This window comes from Curcuma longa, chromosome 3, assembly GCF_044706935.1.
Source record: "Curcuma longa cultivar G26 ecotype Majalengka, Jawa Barat chromosome 3, ITB_CL_G26_1.1, whole genome shotgun sequence".
Lineage (NCBI taxonomy): Eukaryota > Viridiplantae > Streptophyta > Magnoliopsida > Zingiberales > Zingiberaceae > Curcuma > Curcuma longa.
In genome coordinates, this window is record NC_133863.1 from 2,833,507 (window position 1) to 2,848,445 (window position 14,939).

Genomic DNA, 14,939 nt, shown 5'->3' on the forward strand with positions numbered 1-14,939 from the left:
CCTAGCGACATGTGGCTCAAACTCAGTCAATCAATCAGGCATATTTAATTAATTTAAAAAAAATAGAAAGAAAAACTACAAAGAAAAGTCATAAAAAATACTTTAAATTTAAAAAAAATAAAATAAAATGAGAGGGAGATATTTATAAAATATAATGGGAGGGAAGGCATTTGTGGACCTCACCGGAAAAAAAACTAAAATATAAAATATATTGCTTGAGTGTTTGAATTGAAAACTGGGACAAGGACTCTGAAATCTAAATATGATTTTTTTTTATAAATAATAATTTATTTTTATGTTTAATAAAAAAATAAATTAAAATTTTCTTTTCTCCTTTCTTTCTAAGAAAATAATCAGATAAAAATATGTTATAATTATTTTTTAAAATTTGACCTTTCTTATTTTTCCAAGCTAAATATAATACTTTATTGATGACTAAACCAGCTAAACCAACCAATGAATGAACTAAAATTGAGATTTGAATCATCAATTCAAGTGATGGCGACTTTCATTTGGTGACTGGACGCTGCACACCTAATGAATGTTGCCTAGCTTTCTTTCCGTAATCAACGTCCTCTCTTCATAATTCATAAATACATCATACATAGCGATCGGTGGCACACAAATTCTTAAGTATTCTTTATCAAGCAACCATTCCAATTTTTCAACCGCGGTTGTTGTTTTCCCAATAAGCACGCTCAGGCCTTTGCGGGACCAAAGTTCGCCATCATCACAAAGCGACTTTTGAAAAAAAAACACAAAAATTATCCACTCCAGTTGTTGTTGGCCTGCAAAACAAAAGTCACTGAACGCATTCCCTCTTATCTAATGGTTTCAACATCACAAGTGGAGCACAGCATTCAAGGTTAGGCTGAGTTAGCTATATATGTGTATTAGTTTGATACAGACATGATTAAGACATTAATCTTAGTGCCTGTAAATGATCATGAGCCGGTTAATTAGTCAGTGCAAAATCCAAGAACAGATGCTGCATGATAAAACTGATCACGAGATATAAGAATATTGGTCGATGCCTCTGCTTTTGCCTTCTTTATCTTTTTTTATTTTTGCTTTTTGACCTTTATTCTTTCAGCTTTTCTTTTTTTTGTTACATTGCATTAATTATTCTTCCCAGCTTTCAGTGCCCCGAGTTAAAGCAGTCGTCGACGACGAAGGGAAGAAGAGTTAAAGAAGAATGAAGGAGTTAAGCTACGAGGAAATTGAAGCCGCAACCCAAAACTTCGATCCCTCGCAGTTGATCGGGAAAGGAAGCCATGGAAGTGTCTACAGAGGCACGCTCAGAGATGGCCGAATCGTAGCAGTGAAGAAGCCATCAGGAGGAATCCAATCCCTTCAAAACCACGCCAAGCTGAACAACGAGATCGACGTGCTCGCGTCGCTTAGCGACCCCCCAATCTCCATCGTCAAATTCGTGGGCTTCACTCGAGCTCCTGCGAGCAGGCTCCTCGTGATGGAGTTCCTGCCCAATGGCTCCCTCCACGCCCTCATCCACTCCTCTCCGACTCCGCCAGAGTGGCGCCTACGCGGCGCCATCGCCCTACAAATCGCTCGCGCCATCCTCTACCTTCACGAGGCCTCGCCGGCGTCGGTCATCCACCGCGACGTCAAGTCGGCCAACGTGCTGCTCGACGGGAAGTGGAACGCCAAGCTCTGCGACTTCGGACTCGCGGCGAGGCCTGACAATGACGACGAGCTCTCGGAGACGCCACTGCCAGCGGGCACCATCGGGTACATGGACCCCTGTTACACGGAGCCCGGTAAGCTGGGCCCCGAGAACGACGTGTTCAGCTTCGGGGTGGTGCTGCTGGAGCTCCTCAGCTCGAGGAAGGTGATGGACGTGGAGCGGGATCCTTCATCCATAGTCGCGTGGGTTCTGGGGATGGTGACAGCTAATCGGAGTGGCGGGATTTGCGACGAGAGAGTAGCGCTGCCGGAGTACATGAGGAGGGCGGTTGGTAGGATGCTGAGGGTGGCGGTGAAATGTGTGTCGGAGAAGGCGGAGCGGAGGCCGGCGATGCGGGAGGTGGTGGGGGATTTGGAAGCGGTGGTGGAAGGGCTGGCGGTGTGGCCCGTGTGGGCGGCGTGGGGGTGTGTGAGGAGTAAGGTGTCGGAGAGAATGCAGGGATGCGTGCGGGCGTGGAGGAGGTGCGCAGAGAAGAGGGTGGGCGCAGCTACAACTGCAAGGATCGTGTGTGGAGATCGCTTGGTTGATGGTGGGGACCACGATAGTAGGGACGACGACTATGAGCGTGGATCTCGGAATGGCCATGAGTAGGCAGGCCATGTATGTAGTTTCGGCCGAAGGCCTAGTACGTTTGTTTTGATGGAAGAGGAAGCACTTTGGTTTAAATTAAATAATATTATAATTATATAAATATCATAATTTTAATTAATATTTTTTTTTATCTTTTATCATTTTTATTATTTGTTAATAAATAATTCCTTGAACTATATTGTCGTGAGCACAAGTCAATGACATTGTGAGGTAGAAATCATCTAGATTGTTCATATTGAGTGGCTAGATCTGACATTATAAGTTGTGCGTAGCATCGTCAATTTTATGTCATATTATATATGCTCAATCCAACATAGATGTTAAATAGGTAGTTCTAAGTTTCTAACTCATGTCGTGCCTAACTAACTCGTTAACATGCATAGAATATTAATTATTAAGTGTTGCTTTTATCGTTAGATCTTTTGGTTATAGATCAAAATTTTAAATTTGTATAATGATACTAAGATATACAAGGTGTTTAAATTTGTATAATGATTGATATATACATTAACAATCTTTTCTCTTCAATGGCAGAGTCAGCCCGGACGATCTATCCAAGTTGATTCCAAGCTATAGGCCATGAACGTCATTGTTGATGTCGTCATCCGAGCTAATATTTTTATTTTCTTTTTTCTCTGATAGTAAATCAAATTTTTTTTCTTCTTTCTAACGCCATTGAGCCCCCGAGCTACAGTCGAGATAGACATGAACGTGGCTCTGCCCTTACTTCTCTTCTTCTTGTTGCACTAATTAATATTGAAGCTTTTTTCGATGGTATGGCGGGTAGACACGTAGATAATGCGTGTCTGATAAAATCCCTGAGATTCTTAAATTAGTTTTGGGTAGTGGAAGCTTGAGAGAGGCAAAATGCTAGAGAGAGGGAAAGATGCGAGGACAAAAGGTAGTACCACCGTTGGCTTTATCCATTTTAATATGACCTAGGAAGATTATATTCGTTAACACATACAGCGAGTCGCTCTAATCAGTAATGGTCAAATTCTATCTAAATCGTACCTGTATCACCGTCTCATCTTGCTTCGAATTCGTAGGAGGTGCCTAAGACCATAAGTCCTACCATGATGTAGCATGACAGGTTGAGATTTTGATCAATATAACTAATAACTTTTTGGAGAATTTCGGCTCATCATCCTAAGGAAGCTTGATGCTTAGATCAGGTACAACTATACGTGTTGTGTAGATCTCAAAAGGATGTTCTACTTCTTCTACATGTTGAGAATTCAGGCATGACCCCAAGTAGTCTTGCGAGTCCGAGATGCTGAATCATGGTGCTCGAGCTATTTTATAATTTTTTTTAAAAAAAAAATTTTAAACTATGAGCTTAAATTGCCATGGGCACAAGTCAATTGGAGTATAGCATCATGAAGTCAACTAGGTCATACTCCTATTGAGTGATTGACAAGGTATGATGTCATAAGGTGTATATAACATAACCAATTTGACGTCATATGCCTATCCAACATAGAATTTAAACAAGTCAATTTGGCTCATGTCGTGCCTAATCTTAACATGAACCGTTAACGTACATAGCTAGCTTAATCATGCGTTACTTCTATGGTTGGAAATAAAAAATTTAAATTTATATAATGATACTATTAAAAAGTATTTAATTTAAAAGGTATTTAAATTTGTATCGATACTATTAAAATGTGTTTTATATATATATATATATATATAATATGTTGAGTTTAAAATATTTTTTAGAAAAATCTAATGAAAATTGCATCAATACTTGAATGACGTAATAAGTATGAATACTGAAAATGAGGCTAGTGTCAGCGCCATCCTATTCCTATCTCCTGCAACTGTTATAGACTTATAGTTAGTTGAAAATCAACTATATATAAATAAGAAGTTTGCATCAAATTGAACGAAGAGAGAAGAAACTATCAACGTAGCCTCCCCTTCAACTTTTCTCACTTTTAACTTGCTTAAAACTACGCTATCAATTATCCTTAAACTCTCGTAAACAAATTTTAATCGATAAAAGTTATATATCATGGCTTTTATATAATTTAAAAGATTTCCCCTTTATGTTATTTAGGACAAGTCAACAAAATTAAATTGAGATATATGTTATACATATATATATATAGTGAATTCATTAGTGTACCAATCATCAAAAGAGTCAATCAGACAGAATTGTTACACAACTGTAACAACAGAATATAACGGGATAAAGAGAGGAGCGATCTCCACCTCCCGATCCACATCGGACGCTTCAAATTAAACAACCTAACCAGGCAGCTGTGATTTTTTCATTTGGCACAGCTGTTATCTGTTACATAACGCCCCACGACTCGAGCGACGTCGGATATATCGGCGACAGCAGGTCGTCCAGGTGGGACGAAGCCTGCGCCGGTCCTAATGCGCCGCCAGCAAACTGGTTAAGAAACAAGGCCGACGTGTCGAGTGTCGGCAGTAATATCTGTGGCAGCACCGGCTGTGCTGGCTCAGGCCAGCTCGTCGGAGCTGGCGACCGCGAGCCCGATGGCGGTTCGAGATCCATCAGTCCGGTGAGCTGCTGCACCATCTCCCGGAAGTTGGCCGGGTCGGCGCTGATGTACGTGATCGGCGAGCGCGTGCCCGCGCCACCGCGCGGCTTCCGCTTGGACTTCTTGGAGATCCTCTCCGAGGCGGCGGGCGCAAGGGGGTTCCGCCGGCGGAGAGCGTCGACGAAGGAGGAGGAGGAGTACTCATCGACGACGGAGGGGAAGTTGTCGGAGAGGGAAATCTGCAGGTTGCGGGCGAGGGCCTCGTTATGATCGGGGGCAAAGGCTTGGGAGATCCACGCCATTTCCTCCATGATCAAGCGTTGCCTTCTAAAGGCGAGGACGGGAGGATTTTAATAAGCCGTAGCGGTGGTGGCAAAGGAGGAGGAGACAGCGCGTTGGTCGGGTCAGAGCGGTTGGTTTAATTTTCAGATTAATTAATATTCCCTTTTTATTATGTATATTTGGTATGATTCGGGGAGCCAAATTGACGTTGACCGTCAAATTTCGTCGTCGTCGGTGGCAAAGAATTAACGCGAGGAGCTCGAAGCTCGAAGCATTCCTATTATTTAATAACCTGCGAATATTTCTGCCATTGACTTTCTCTAAATCCCTACTGCCATTTTGGTTTCGATAAACTCTTTGAATAACATCGATTGATACTGATCCGTGAAATTAATTGCAGGAGATCAAATCTGAAGAGTTGCTTGCCTTTTCGTCCATGGGCTGCTCTGTCCCAGCAGGAGAGAGAGAGAGAGCGAGAGAGGGAGAGGATAAGGAACCTGAAGGCCTCCAGTTGTCATATGCAAAACAGCAACTGCAATTATTATAGTCGACGCCGCTGATCCACTTGTAGCACGCAGATTGCTGCAGCAATTAATTAGCAGGCTCTCTTCAATGATCTGCTGGATTTGCTGCTACTACGTGTGGGCATCTCCATCCAAGTGTCTGATGACAGATGAAGGCAGTGGGTTTGTTGACTTTGAAGCGAATGTGTCAGATGGTACTGTTCATCGATAATAATTTCGGAGGGAATTTTGTCTGGTGCATGATGCTGTGACTACATAGCTGCCTTATGAAGTCCAGCGAAAGGGTGGGTGGAACAGTAGTGATTATTATTGAAAAATTGTATTGTGTAATATTATCTGAATCATTCTTAGATTCCTTCGGCAGAAACAGTGTTAAAAACCCCTTGCAAATTTAGACCTAATTAAATGGATCTGCAATTGGTTTAAAAGAAATAATAGTTAACTCCTAATGCATTAAGATCTCAAGATCTAGCTTTGTGCTTTTTATATATATATATATATCAATAGTATTCAACTAATGAATACATAAGAAGTAAAAGAAATCTTACGACAGAATCGAGCAAAAAGAAAATTTCTAACTTGAATTACATATTTATTAAGTATGTGTGATTCATAACTAAATAGCTTATTTCTATCCTAAAATTTTAGCATAAAATAAAAGCTATGTAAGATTATATTTTTGTCCTGATGTTCGAGTCTTATTTGATTGGTATATATAATTGATATTATTCATATAGATTGATTAAGTATAGCTATTCTAATGTAGTAATGTAAGTATGATTACATATTATTTTAGTTTTGAAATAGATTACACATTTTAGCGAGTTAGATGTGTATATTTATGGATTAATATATTTTTATATTTTAAATTAAAAATTCGATAATAATACAATCAAAGTTTCAAAAAGTGATTTGATGATTTGATCCAACTTAGTTGATTTGGTTTGAGCCATCCATCTATAGTAAAGCATCTGTGGCCGAGCATATATTATATGCCTAATACATAATTTTCTTAACTCCCACAAATCTAATATAATGCACAAGCAATATTTTAAAATTTCCTATATAAAATTATACATATTACATTTTATATCGCTAAAATAATTTAAATAAAAAGTATTAAATTTATTTTGTTTGTCTTAAAAATTTTTAAAATTATTAAAAATTACGGGCTGTGGCCCGTGTTGACACCTCTAATCCGGCCCGAACTATTTATGCGACGAACCATCCGGTGTCTAAGATTCAAGAACACGAGCGACGGGAGGAGAGGGCGAACGAGCAAGGTTGAGAAGGGCGACAATAGGGCGGACGATGGAAACTTGTGAGGGGGATTTAATCGAAGGGATCGAATCCATGGAGCTTGACGAACGAAGAGCGCGCTCGGCCAGGATCGTCGACCTACTCCGGAGTTTCCTCGGCATCCAACAGAGGAGAGCCGAAGCTTATGCCAAGCTTCGAAGGTACCACACTAACCGACGCTTAAGGGTTCAAAATTTCTCTAGAATTATACTTTTTCGGATGGTATACGGTATTGGTCTTATGGAGTATGAAATTGATATTTGACTCACTGAATGAAGCACGAAGTAGGTATAGACGTGCATTGTTTTGCGGCTTAAATACTGAGTTTGAGTTTGAATAGTCGCTATTGTTTGGTTAAAATGGATTTCAACTTATAGATGAACCGTCGTTGCTTTTGCCTGACCGTACAAAAAACTACCTGTTTTTTTTTTTTTTGCTTGTTCAATATCCAATTAGCTCTTGCTTGCGCCTAGAGTTGTGTATTCGAATACAGATACTATGGTGGTGTGACTTGGTTGTGCTTGGCAAGGATTTGTAAGATCAAGTTTCTCATGCTATCAAGTGATGTATTATTGTTCATTTTCTTCGTTTTGAACTTAACGTCTATGTTCCTCTTTAATGACTTTACTCACACGTTCCATTGCATGCCTTAACATGAAGAAAGGACAGTAGGCGAGTGTTGTATTAGAAATGGCAGTATATTGTTCAGATCGAACTCTTTTTTTTAGAAGGATAAAACGGTGTGCAAGCTCACCACAGGTTTCATTTGCCGTAGTGGTTGAATGCATCTGAAAGGAAAAAAGCTTACTCAGCAAATGAGTCTGGTGTTCAAGGAGATACGACAACAACAATCAAATTTTATCCCGCTAGATGGGGTTGATTATATAGATCCTTTTACACCATTGGACTCTATTTCTTACTATATCATCATTTATATTTAAATAATTTTTATTTTATTTTATTATTTTTAATCAGGTCTTTTTTGGTCTTCCTCATTAGATATGCATATTTGTTATAGTTTCACATCGCCTAATTGGAGTAGTTATTGGTCATCTAAGTAAATGTCCGTATCATTTTAAACGTATCTCCTAGAGTTTTCCTTCAATTGATGCAACTCTATTTTTAATGTTCTTATTTCTTTTTTTGTTTGTTCTTGTATATCTGCACATCCATTTTAACATTCTCATCTCTGTAATTCTCATCTTCTGCTCATGTTCTTGAGACATAACTCAACATTCAACTCCATATGATATAGCAGATCTAACCACGTTTAAGGAGATACAAGAAAAGTAAAAAATGAGCAATATGAAAGAAGAAGGGACTAATGCAACAGATTCAATAATAATGCATCATTAGAAAGAGGAAGAGTTGCTTTATAATTGGGTTTGTTTTTCTCTTCTATTCATAGGAACATGAAGTTTCCATGAAATAAAGCACTCAACCATGTATCAAGCACTGTGGCTGTAGTACCCTGGGCTTCAAAACTAATCTTATTTCTTTCTCCCGAAAACTGGATCCACCCTTGGCATAGAGTTTTGAATACAATTCCTTTGTGCCTTTGATGTTACATTGACTTTCTCCTTGAAAAATATTTCAAAATATTCTGAAATGATAATGTTATGAAGAGTGCTGATAGCATTCCATCCGATAAGTGCTGTTTGACCTGACTTGAGTAGGTATATGACAGATTTCAAGTTGTTATGACAGAAGACATATGAAGCATCAGAGATGTTTTTACCTGTGATTTAACCTTTCCTTAGTACTGATACTTTTGTGCATAATGAGTCAAGAGAGGATCCTAACTTTGTTTGTAACAAAACAAAGCTCGATGAAAGAGGAAAATGATATTTGATTCAACCAAAACATACTTTCAACTGTGAAAATCCCATTACTGCTCCACCTTTAATGAATGAGACCCTGTATTTTATCATTCTGCACGATGTTAGTCAAACAGTTATCAAAGCTTGATATCCCTAAGGAAGACGCCTTACAATCTTAGCTCCAGGTCAAACCTGTAAAGTTGTAAACATGCAAGCAGGACCATTTTGTAGGCAAGTGTAATTCATTGTTCTTTCATAAGGACATGCTGTCCACTGCATATTTTAGGAGAGTATTATTCATTTTGTAAGCATCTCATCTCCTTCTAATCCAGCATTCTTTTAGTGACTAGTGTTCCTTGCATTGACAACTTTGTATCTTATATTAAAGAAATAAAATTCTCTTACTGAGAGCAGGGCAGCAGGTTCTTCCAGATATAGGACCATTTTGAATTTGGGGCAGCTTCTGACAATGAATGATTTTGCATATCAGTGAAATTCAGGCAGATCTCCATTAGAGGTGGTGTAGTGTCAGCATCTAGTGCAAACCAAGGCCTGTTTTTATAATTTCATATTGACAATGCTTAGGCCACCTGCCTGTATGGTTCTAGTAACTGAGCTCCATTGATAAGGTATTTTGGGATAAAGTTCCTTCACCAGTGTCAGAGGAAGCTAGCTCGGATTTGATCAATGTTGTGAATTACTCACTAGGCAGCAGAAAAACACTTATTTGTAGGCAGAAAGGTGGTGGTTAAGAACACTACTAATTGAAGTTCTCAATAGGAAACCAGTTACTCCTTCCATAGTCTTCGTTAGTCAAGTTGGAAGCCTAGGCATGGAATACAAAGTTCACAAGATGAGCAATTGAATCTGCTAGCCAAAGAACCTTCCTTCTCTTACATTCCTCCCTATGTATAACAGAGGTCTTGAGATTGCTAAACATCCCATGTTCCTCCAGCAGTATTCTCAAAATGCATCTTTTACTCAGTTTGGCAAAATGTATATTGTGAACAACATATTGTACGACCCAACAATTGAAATCCAACATAGGGTAGAAATCTATGCCTCGTGCCAGTTAAATTGCCTATTTGCAGGATTCTGTGGATGAGTGCTGTGAGGGGGATGAACGACGTGGGTGATAAAGGATCACTTTTCCATAGACTGCTTTTGTTTTTGAACCATTTTCGTGGCTGTCATTTACCAACACTGCAATATCTCCCATATTGATGAGGCTCTCCATCCAATGTGTCCAGCGTGGTGGGAAACCTTGCATTCAATATCAGCTTTGATGACTTTCCTTGTTCCAACAAAAATCCACTGTTGAATTCATTAAGCCCATTGGATTGAAGCTTCCCTAGTTCTTCAGCTGCATTTTCAATCTCCATTTCAGTAAAAGGGGCTACAAGGTCAGTTTCAGAATAAGCCTCCTGTTATTGGTGGTTAGTTCACAATTCTGAACAATCTAGTATCTCTTTGAAGTAGGTTGTGAGGGTTTCAAAGATTTTCCCAAAATTGGTTTTCAAATCTTTATCAATTTTCAAGCTTACAATTTCTACTTTTCTCTTCCTACCAAAAAGCTAGCTTCTACAGAAGCAGCTCATGTATTCATCACTCACACACCACACACCACACACCACACACCACACACCACACACCACACACCACACACCACACACCTTCACCTAGTTTTGGCTCTGTTGCCAGTGTGCAGCTTTCATGCACAGTCTACCATCAACTTGAGCTTTTGGAGTTTGTAACTCATGGAGTTTGATGTCCATTGAGGATTTAATGACACCAAACGCCTCTAAATCATTGAGTTTGTTATCGATCACTCTCGTCCTACTTCAATCCCATTTGAAGCTGTATATTGCAACTCTTGAGATTGTTTATGAGATTCCTGAATTAACAACCTTGGTTGCCTTTGAATTTGACTTTTGAATGGGAGCTTTAGTGTAGCAGTAACGTTGTTGTTGTGTGACCTTGTGGTTATGGGTTTGAGTTGCGGAAATAATCTCTTGCAATGCAAAGCAAGGTTGCGTACAATAGATAGGTAGTCTGGTTTTTCTCCGGAACCCTATATTGATGAGAGCTTCGTGTATCGGATTGTTTTTTTTTATTGCTAGCATTGTAACAAACTATGGAAAAAACCCAAACCATTTGTTTTCACATTTAGGGAGCAAGAATTCTATTGGACGAAGCTTCTTTAAAAAAACAGTGGGTTTTTTTTTTCATGTTCACTATTAGAGCATATCCAAATTGTTGAATTGAATCCAATAGCCAATCCTCTACAGAGGCCTTCAGATTCAAGAAGCCAATTGTAGATACCCTTTCTGCATGACATCTAACATTAAATATCCTCTCTTTTTGTGTTTTGTTTCCTTGAAGTAAAATGAAATGACATTTGTGGTTTAAAGCAAGATTTGCTAATGGCCCAGCTGTTTTGAGATCCAACAAACACCACGTATTTTCCATGATATGTTAGTAATATCATTCTGGATGAGTAGTCATAGGAGCAACGGTGATATCCCATACCAGGAGTGAATAACTAGAAGTTGGATTCTTATGGTCTGCCACAACATTATCGGTTGAAGCAGGATCCACATCTTGCATACAAGATAACTTGAATAATAGCATCATCCGACCAAGGGAGACTATCAGGTTCAGACTTACGATTTGCAATTGTATCCATGCCAGAAGTGAAAACTTCATCAAATTTGTCCTTCTGAGTTGGTAAGTTGAACAAGTGTGAGAAGAGGGAGGTCACAAAACCCAAAAGGTTTACGTGCTAGACCCTTTGGTTGATTGACCTATGTGAGATGAGCAGTTGGAGTAAAAGAGGTTTTCTCTTTATTTTGAATAATTTTTTTGAAGCATAGTTTCCCACTTTTTGGAAACCAGTTAAGAAAACAACCTGTTCAGCCCCCACATGAACCAGTTAAGAAAAATCTAGCTCATTTGCCCGGTCAAAGCCTGAGATAATGCTTACAGAATCATCCAAATCTCTTCAGTTACATATGCGATCACCAAACAGGAAGTCTGCAGAGTGTCTTCATTGAGCATGCCTTGCCTAGGAATAGAAGTATGAAAAGGTTAGAAAGTTGTGTATTCCTCATTCAGCTTGTTAGATTTAGAGTTCCCATCATAGGCATTTCTGTAGTGATTCTATTCCTTGTCCTCAACATTACCTGTGACCTCCCTCGGCAATGCTGAGCGCAGAGGCTATCAGAGAGAACCTTTTACACCAAACTAGTAGTGTTGATTCAGTCTGCTGGTTAGATTTAGAGTTCCCATTGTAGGCATTTCTGTAGTGATCATTGTCCTCAGCAACCCGCATTACCTGTGGCATTCCTTGTTGAGTTGAGCGCAGAGTTAACATTAAAGAAAACCTTTCTCCCCATTCTAGTACATAAAATGCTGGCATTTTATTGGCAGGAGTAGACGTGATATTTTGCAGAAGGTGAACAGTCTGATGAGGGGAGGAGAAATCCTTGCTTGTCGCTAAAATCTCAAAGTAAATTTTGTAAACATACCTGCTTTATGCATTCCAGAATGCAAATGGGTGCTTTGCCTTTGCATTGCATTTTTAATCTCAGGCAAATATAAGAGGTAGAAATACTGGTTCTCCTAACTGGCTAATGAGCCTCACAAATTAACCAGCTGCTGTAGACATCCCATAGAATGACAGGAGGAGTCTAATCAATCTTACACAATCCAATCATTGATCAATAGCAGGTAATCCACTGAGAAAAGAAAAACAGGCTTCAACATTGTATTGTTGGATTGTTTGCCTTTTCATATGCCATTTTCATTGGCATACAAAAAGCATTCTCGATGCTAGAAATTTATCCCAATATCACTGTTGGATTGTTTGCTTTTTGACTTGTAGAAGATCTTTCACTATTCTTGTCAAAGATTGATTTGAATTTTCATCCAGTGGTTTTATGGATTATCTGAGCAATGGAGGAGAGTTGGCCTTCCAGCAGCTCTGCAAGGAGATAACAGTGGAGTTCAATGATTGCTCAAAACAAGTATAAAAATGTTCTGTGGTTGATCATCAAATTTGTTTCTAAAATACCAAGGTTGATTTTTTTTTTCTTCAGGTTCTTGAAATGGAATCATTACTTAAGATGCCAGATCTAAGCCGTGAGGATCTTGCTGCTCTTCTGAAAGCTGTCCAGGCTCAGGAAAAACAGAAACTGCATTTTGTATGCTGTGTTTGCCACATGTTCCTTTAGCTGTATATTCGTTATTCCAATTTTTTTACATGATCGCAGTCAAACATGTCATACCTCCTTCACCTTACCTTTATACATTTTGTTTTCTCTAGCTACCTATCACTTATTGTAGACTATCCAACTTGCCTGGAATACTTTTCAGGAATTATTGTTAACTGCTGAGCTGAGAATAAGTGGGAAAGTTGTTTTATGATTATTGCACACAACAGGATGGGAAGTTGAAGAAAGACTTTCCCGTATATGAGGGAACCCAGTTGACAAGACATGAGCCTGAAATTTGTAAAACTACTGGCTATTTCTGCTATGGCATTCTCTTAATATTGTGATTTTTTCACATGTTACATGACTTGGGTCTTTTGACACGATAACCTCTCAAGTTACATGGATATAAATATGTTTGATGGAGGTACCCTCCCAGGGTGTCTTTCAAGAAAGGTTTGATGAAGTGGAGATATCACATTTTCAGAATGATGTTAAAGCCAGTACACCACAGCAATCAGCTGATAGAAGACAGCTTTACTATGGTTTGAGTGATGAAGTATTTAAGGAGTTTTTTCTAGACTCGGCCCTGTTTTTTGAAGCATAACCCGAATAGCAATTCTGGATTAGTATAATATGGATTTATAGATCATAATGATTAGCAATTCCATCTAGTAGCTTTTAATATTCAAAATTTTAGTTAAGGGGAATGAATCTTACCTCTAAAGCTTTAAATGTTGATTTTAAACTTGTAATCTGTAAGCTTTGATTAGAGTTTATCCTGCTGACATTTCTTGATCCCATTTCAGTACAAGAGTTTAGCATGGCTTGCTCAGAAGCATAGTTAGATTGATTGAAAATTTGAATTTCTGTAAACTTGGCAAACTCAAAGGAATTAGTTAACCAGATGCCTCTTTAAGTAATTTTGTTTAACTTAATCCACAAAATCCCATTTACTGTTGCTTGCAAAAAGTAAACTAACTTATTTGCAACAATGCCGATTCTTCATTTTCCTTTTTCCTTTTTCCTGACTACAAATTTACAATTTGTTGAAAGGCAATAAGATGTTTCAGCGGCAGTTCAGTTTTCTTACTGATATTCTACTAGTTTTTTGCTTTCCTGATGCCTCTTCACTTTGTTGCCAGACTGCAAGGATACAGATACTAAAGAAGGCAGGTCGACCATCTGAACGGCTGGTGAGTCATGAGAATTGCAGGTACCAGAGTTCAACCCAACACGAATGTGTTCATCTCCAGGAGATCACTGAAGCTGCTGGAACTGAAGATGCAGAAGCTGATGCCACGTATGACGGTGCACTCAAGGAGGCCATCTGCGGTGTGCAGGATACAGTGACAACCATTAATGAACACTTGGAGGAGGTCCGCTACGAGATTGAGGCACTTGAGTCAGAATAGCTACTGACCTCAGTGCAGAGATGACTAGTCGTTCGGTAGAACAAAATTTCAGTTGCCTTTAATAATCTTTTAGAGCTGATTTCTCATCCAAAAATAGCAACAGATACAAATAATGTTCATGTCAGAAAATGGTCACTTCTGATGATAATGTGAAGTTGTTGATGGAAAAAATATAAATTCATTTTTTTTTTCTTGATATTTTTTTTTGTATGTGCCGGACACTGGAGATCTGATACTCCCTTTTTGGTGCTTCCTAAATCCGTCAATTCGATCTTCCGCTGCTTCATTCCCTTAGTTTGTTGGAATTTGGATTTGTTTTCCCCATTGAATACATTGTTGAAGAATATTGAGGAGGACGTGTTGATTCCAGCAATGAGTCTGAATGTCTCTCTTATTCTGCATTTTACCCTTTTCTGAGCAGATCTTGTTGCATCTAAACTATCTTTTGGCCTTCGCATCAACTTTGGATCTCTTATCTCTTGTGTTATTCGGGATGATTTTTTGGTCGTCTCCCCTATGAGGATGTACTACAACTTAATTGGTAAGATGACTATCCTGAACAAGCTGAAACTTAGAGAT

The 14,939-nt window shown here is 38.9% G+C and overlaps 3 protein-coding genes across 3 annotated transcripts; 2 read left to right on the forward strand and 1 right to left on the reverse strand.

Moving 5' to 3' along the window:
* The first annotated feature begins 1,050 nt into the window (after window positions 1–1,050).
* On the forward strand, window positions 1,051–2,355 carry LOC141825469 (serine/threonine-protein kinase-like protein At5g23170). Its single transcript, XM_074712854.1, has one exon. It carries the CDS (start codon window positions 1,196–1,198, stop codon window positions 2,294–2,296), a length of 1,101 nt encoding a protein of 366 aa, XP_074568955.1. The 5' UTR covers window positions 1,051–1,195; the 3' UTR covers window positions 2,297–2,355.
* Window positions 2,356–4,397: 2,042 nt separating this feature from the next.
* Window positions 4,398–5,148, reverse strand: LOC141825504 (calmodulin-binding protein 25-like). The gene has a single exon (XM_074712887.1). The coding sequence runs from the start codon at window positions 5,118–5,120 to the stop codon at window positions 4,596–4,598; it is 525 nt and encodes a 174-aa protein (XP_074568988.1). The 5' UTR covers window positions 5,121–5,148; the 3' UTR covers window positions 4,398–4,595.
* A 1,727-nt stretch (window positions 5,149–6,875) lies between these two features.
* Window positions 6,876–14,578, forward strand: LOC141824824 (uncharacterized). The gene is made up of 4 exons (XM_074712157.1): window positions 6,876–7,075; window positions 12,666–12,759; window positions 12,832–12,936; window positions 14,091–14,578. The coding sequence occupies exons 1-4, from the start codon at window positions 6,927–6,929 to the stop codon at window positions 14,358–14,360; spliced, it is 618 nt and encodes a 205-aa protein (XP_074568258.1). The 5' UTR covers window positions 6,876–6,926; the 3' UTR covers window positions 14,361–14,578.
* The last annotated feature ends 361 nt before the right edge of the window (window positions 14,579–14,939 follow it).

Bases quoted from the DNA above. Each gene is read 5' to 3' on its own strand.
- LOC141824824 (XM_074712157.1), top strand. From the start codon at position 6,927: ATGGAAACTTGTGAGGGGGATTTAATCGAAGGGATCGAATCCATGGAG. The intron at 7,076-12,665 runs GTACCACACTAA...ATTTTCATCCAG, and splicing joins GCTTATGCCAAGCTTCGAAG to TGGTTTTATGGATTATCTGA. The intron at 12,937-14,090 runs GTATGCTGTGTT...CTTTGTTGCCAG, and splicing joins AAAAACAGAAACTGCATTTT to ACTGCAAGGATACAGATACT.
- LOC141825504 (XM_074712887.1), bottom strand. From the start codon at position 5,120: ATGGAGGAAATGGCGTGGATCTCCCAAGCCTTTGCCCCCGATCATAAC.
- LOC141825469 (XM_074712854.1), top strand. From the start codon at position 1,196: ATGAAGGAGTTAAGCTACGAGGAAATTGAAGCCGCAACCCAAAACTTC.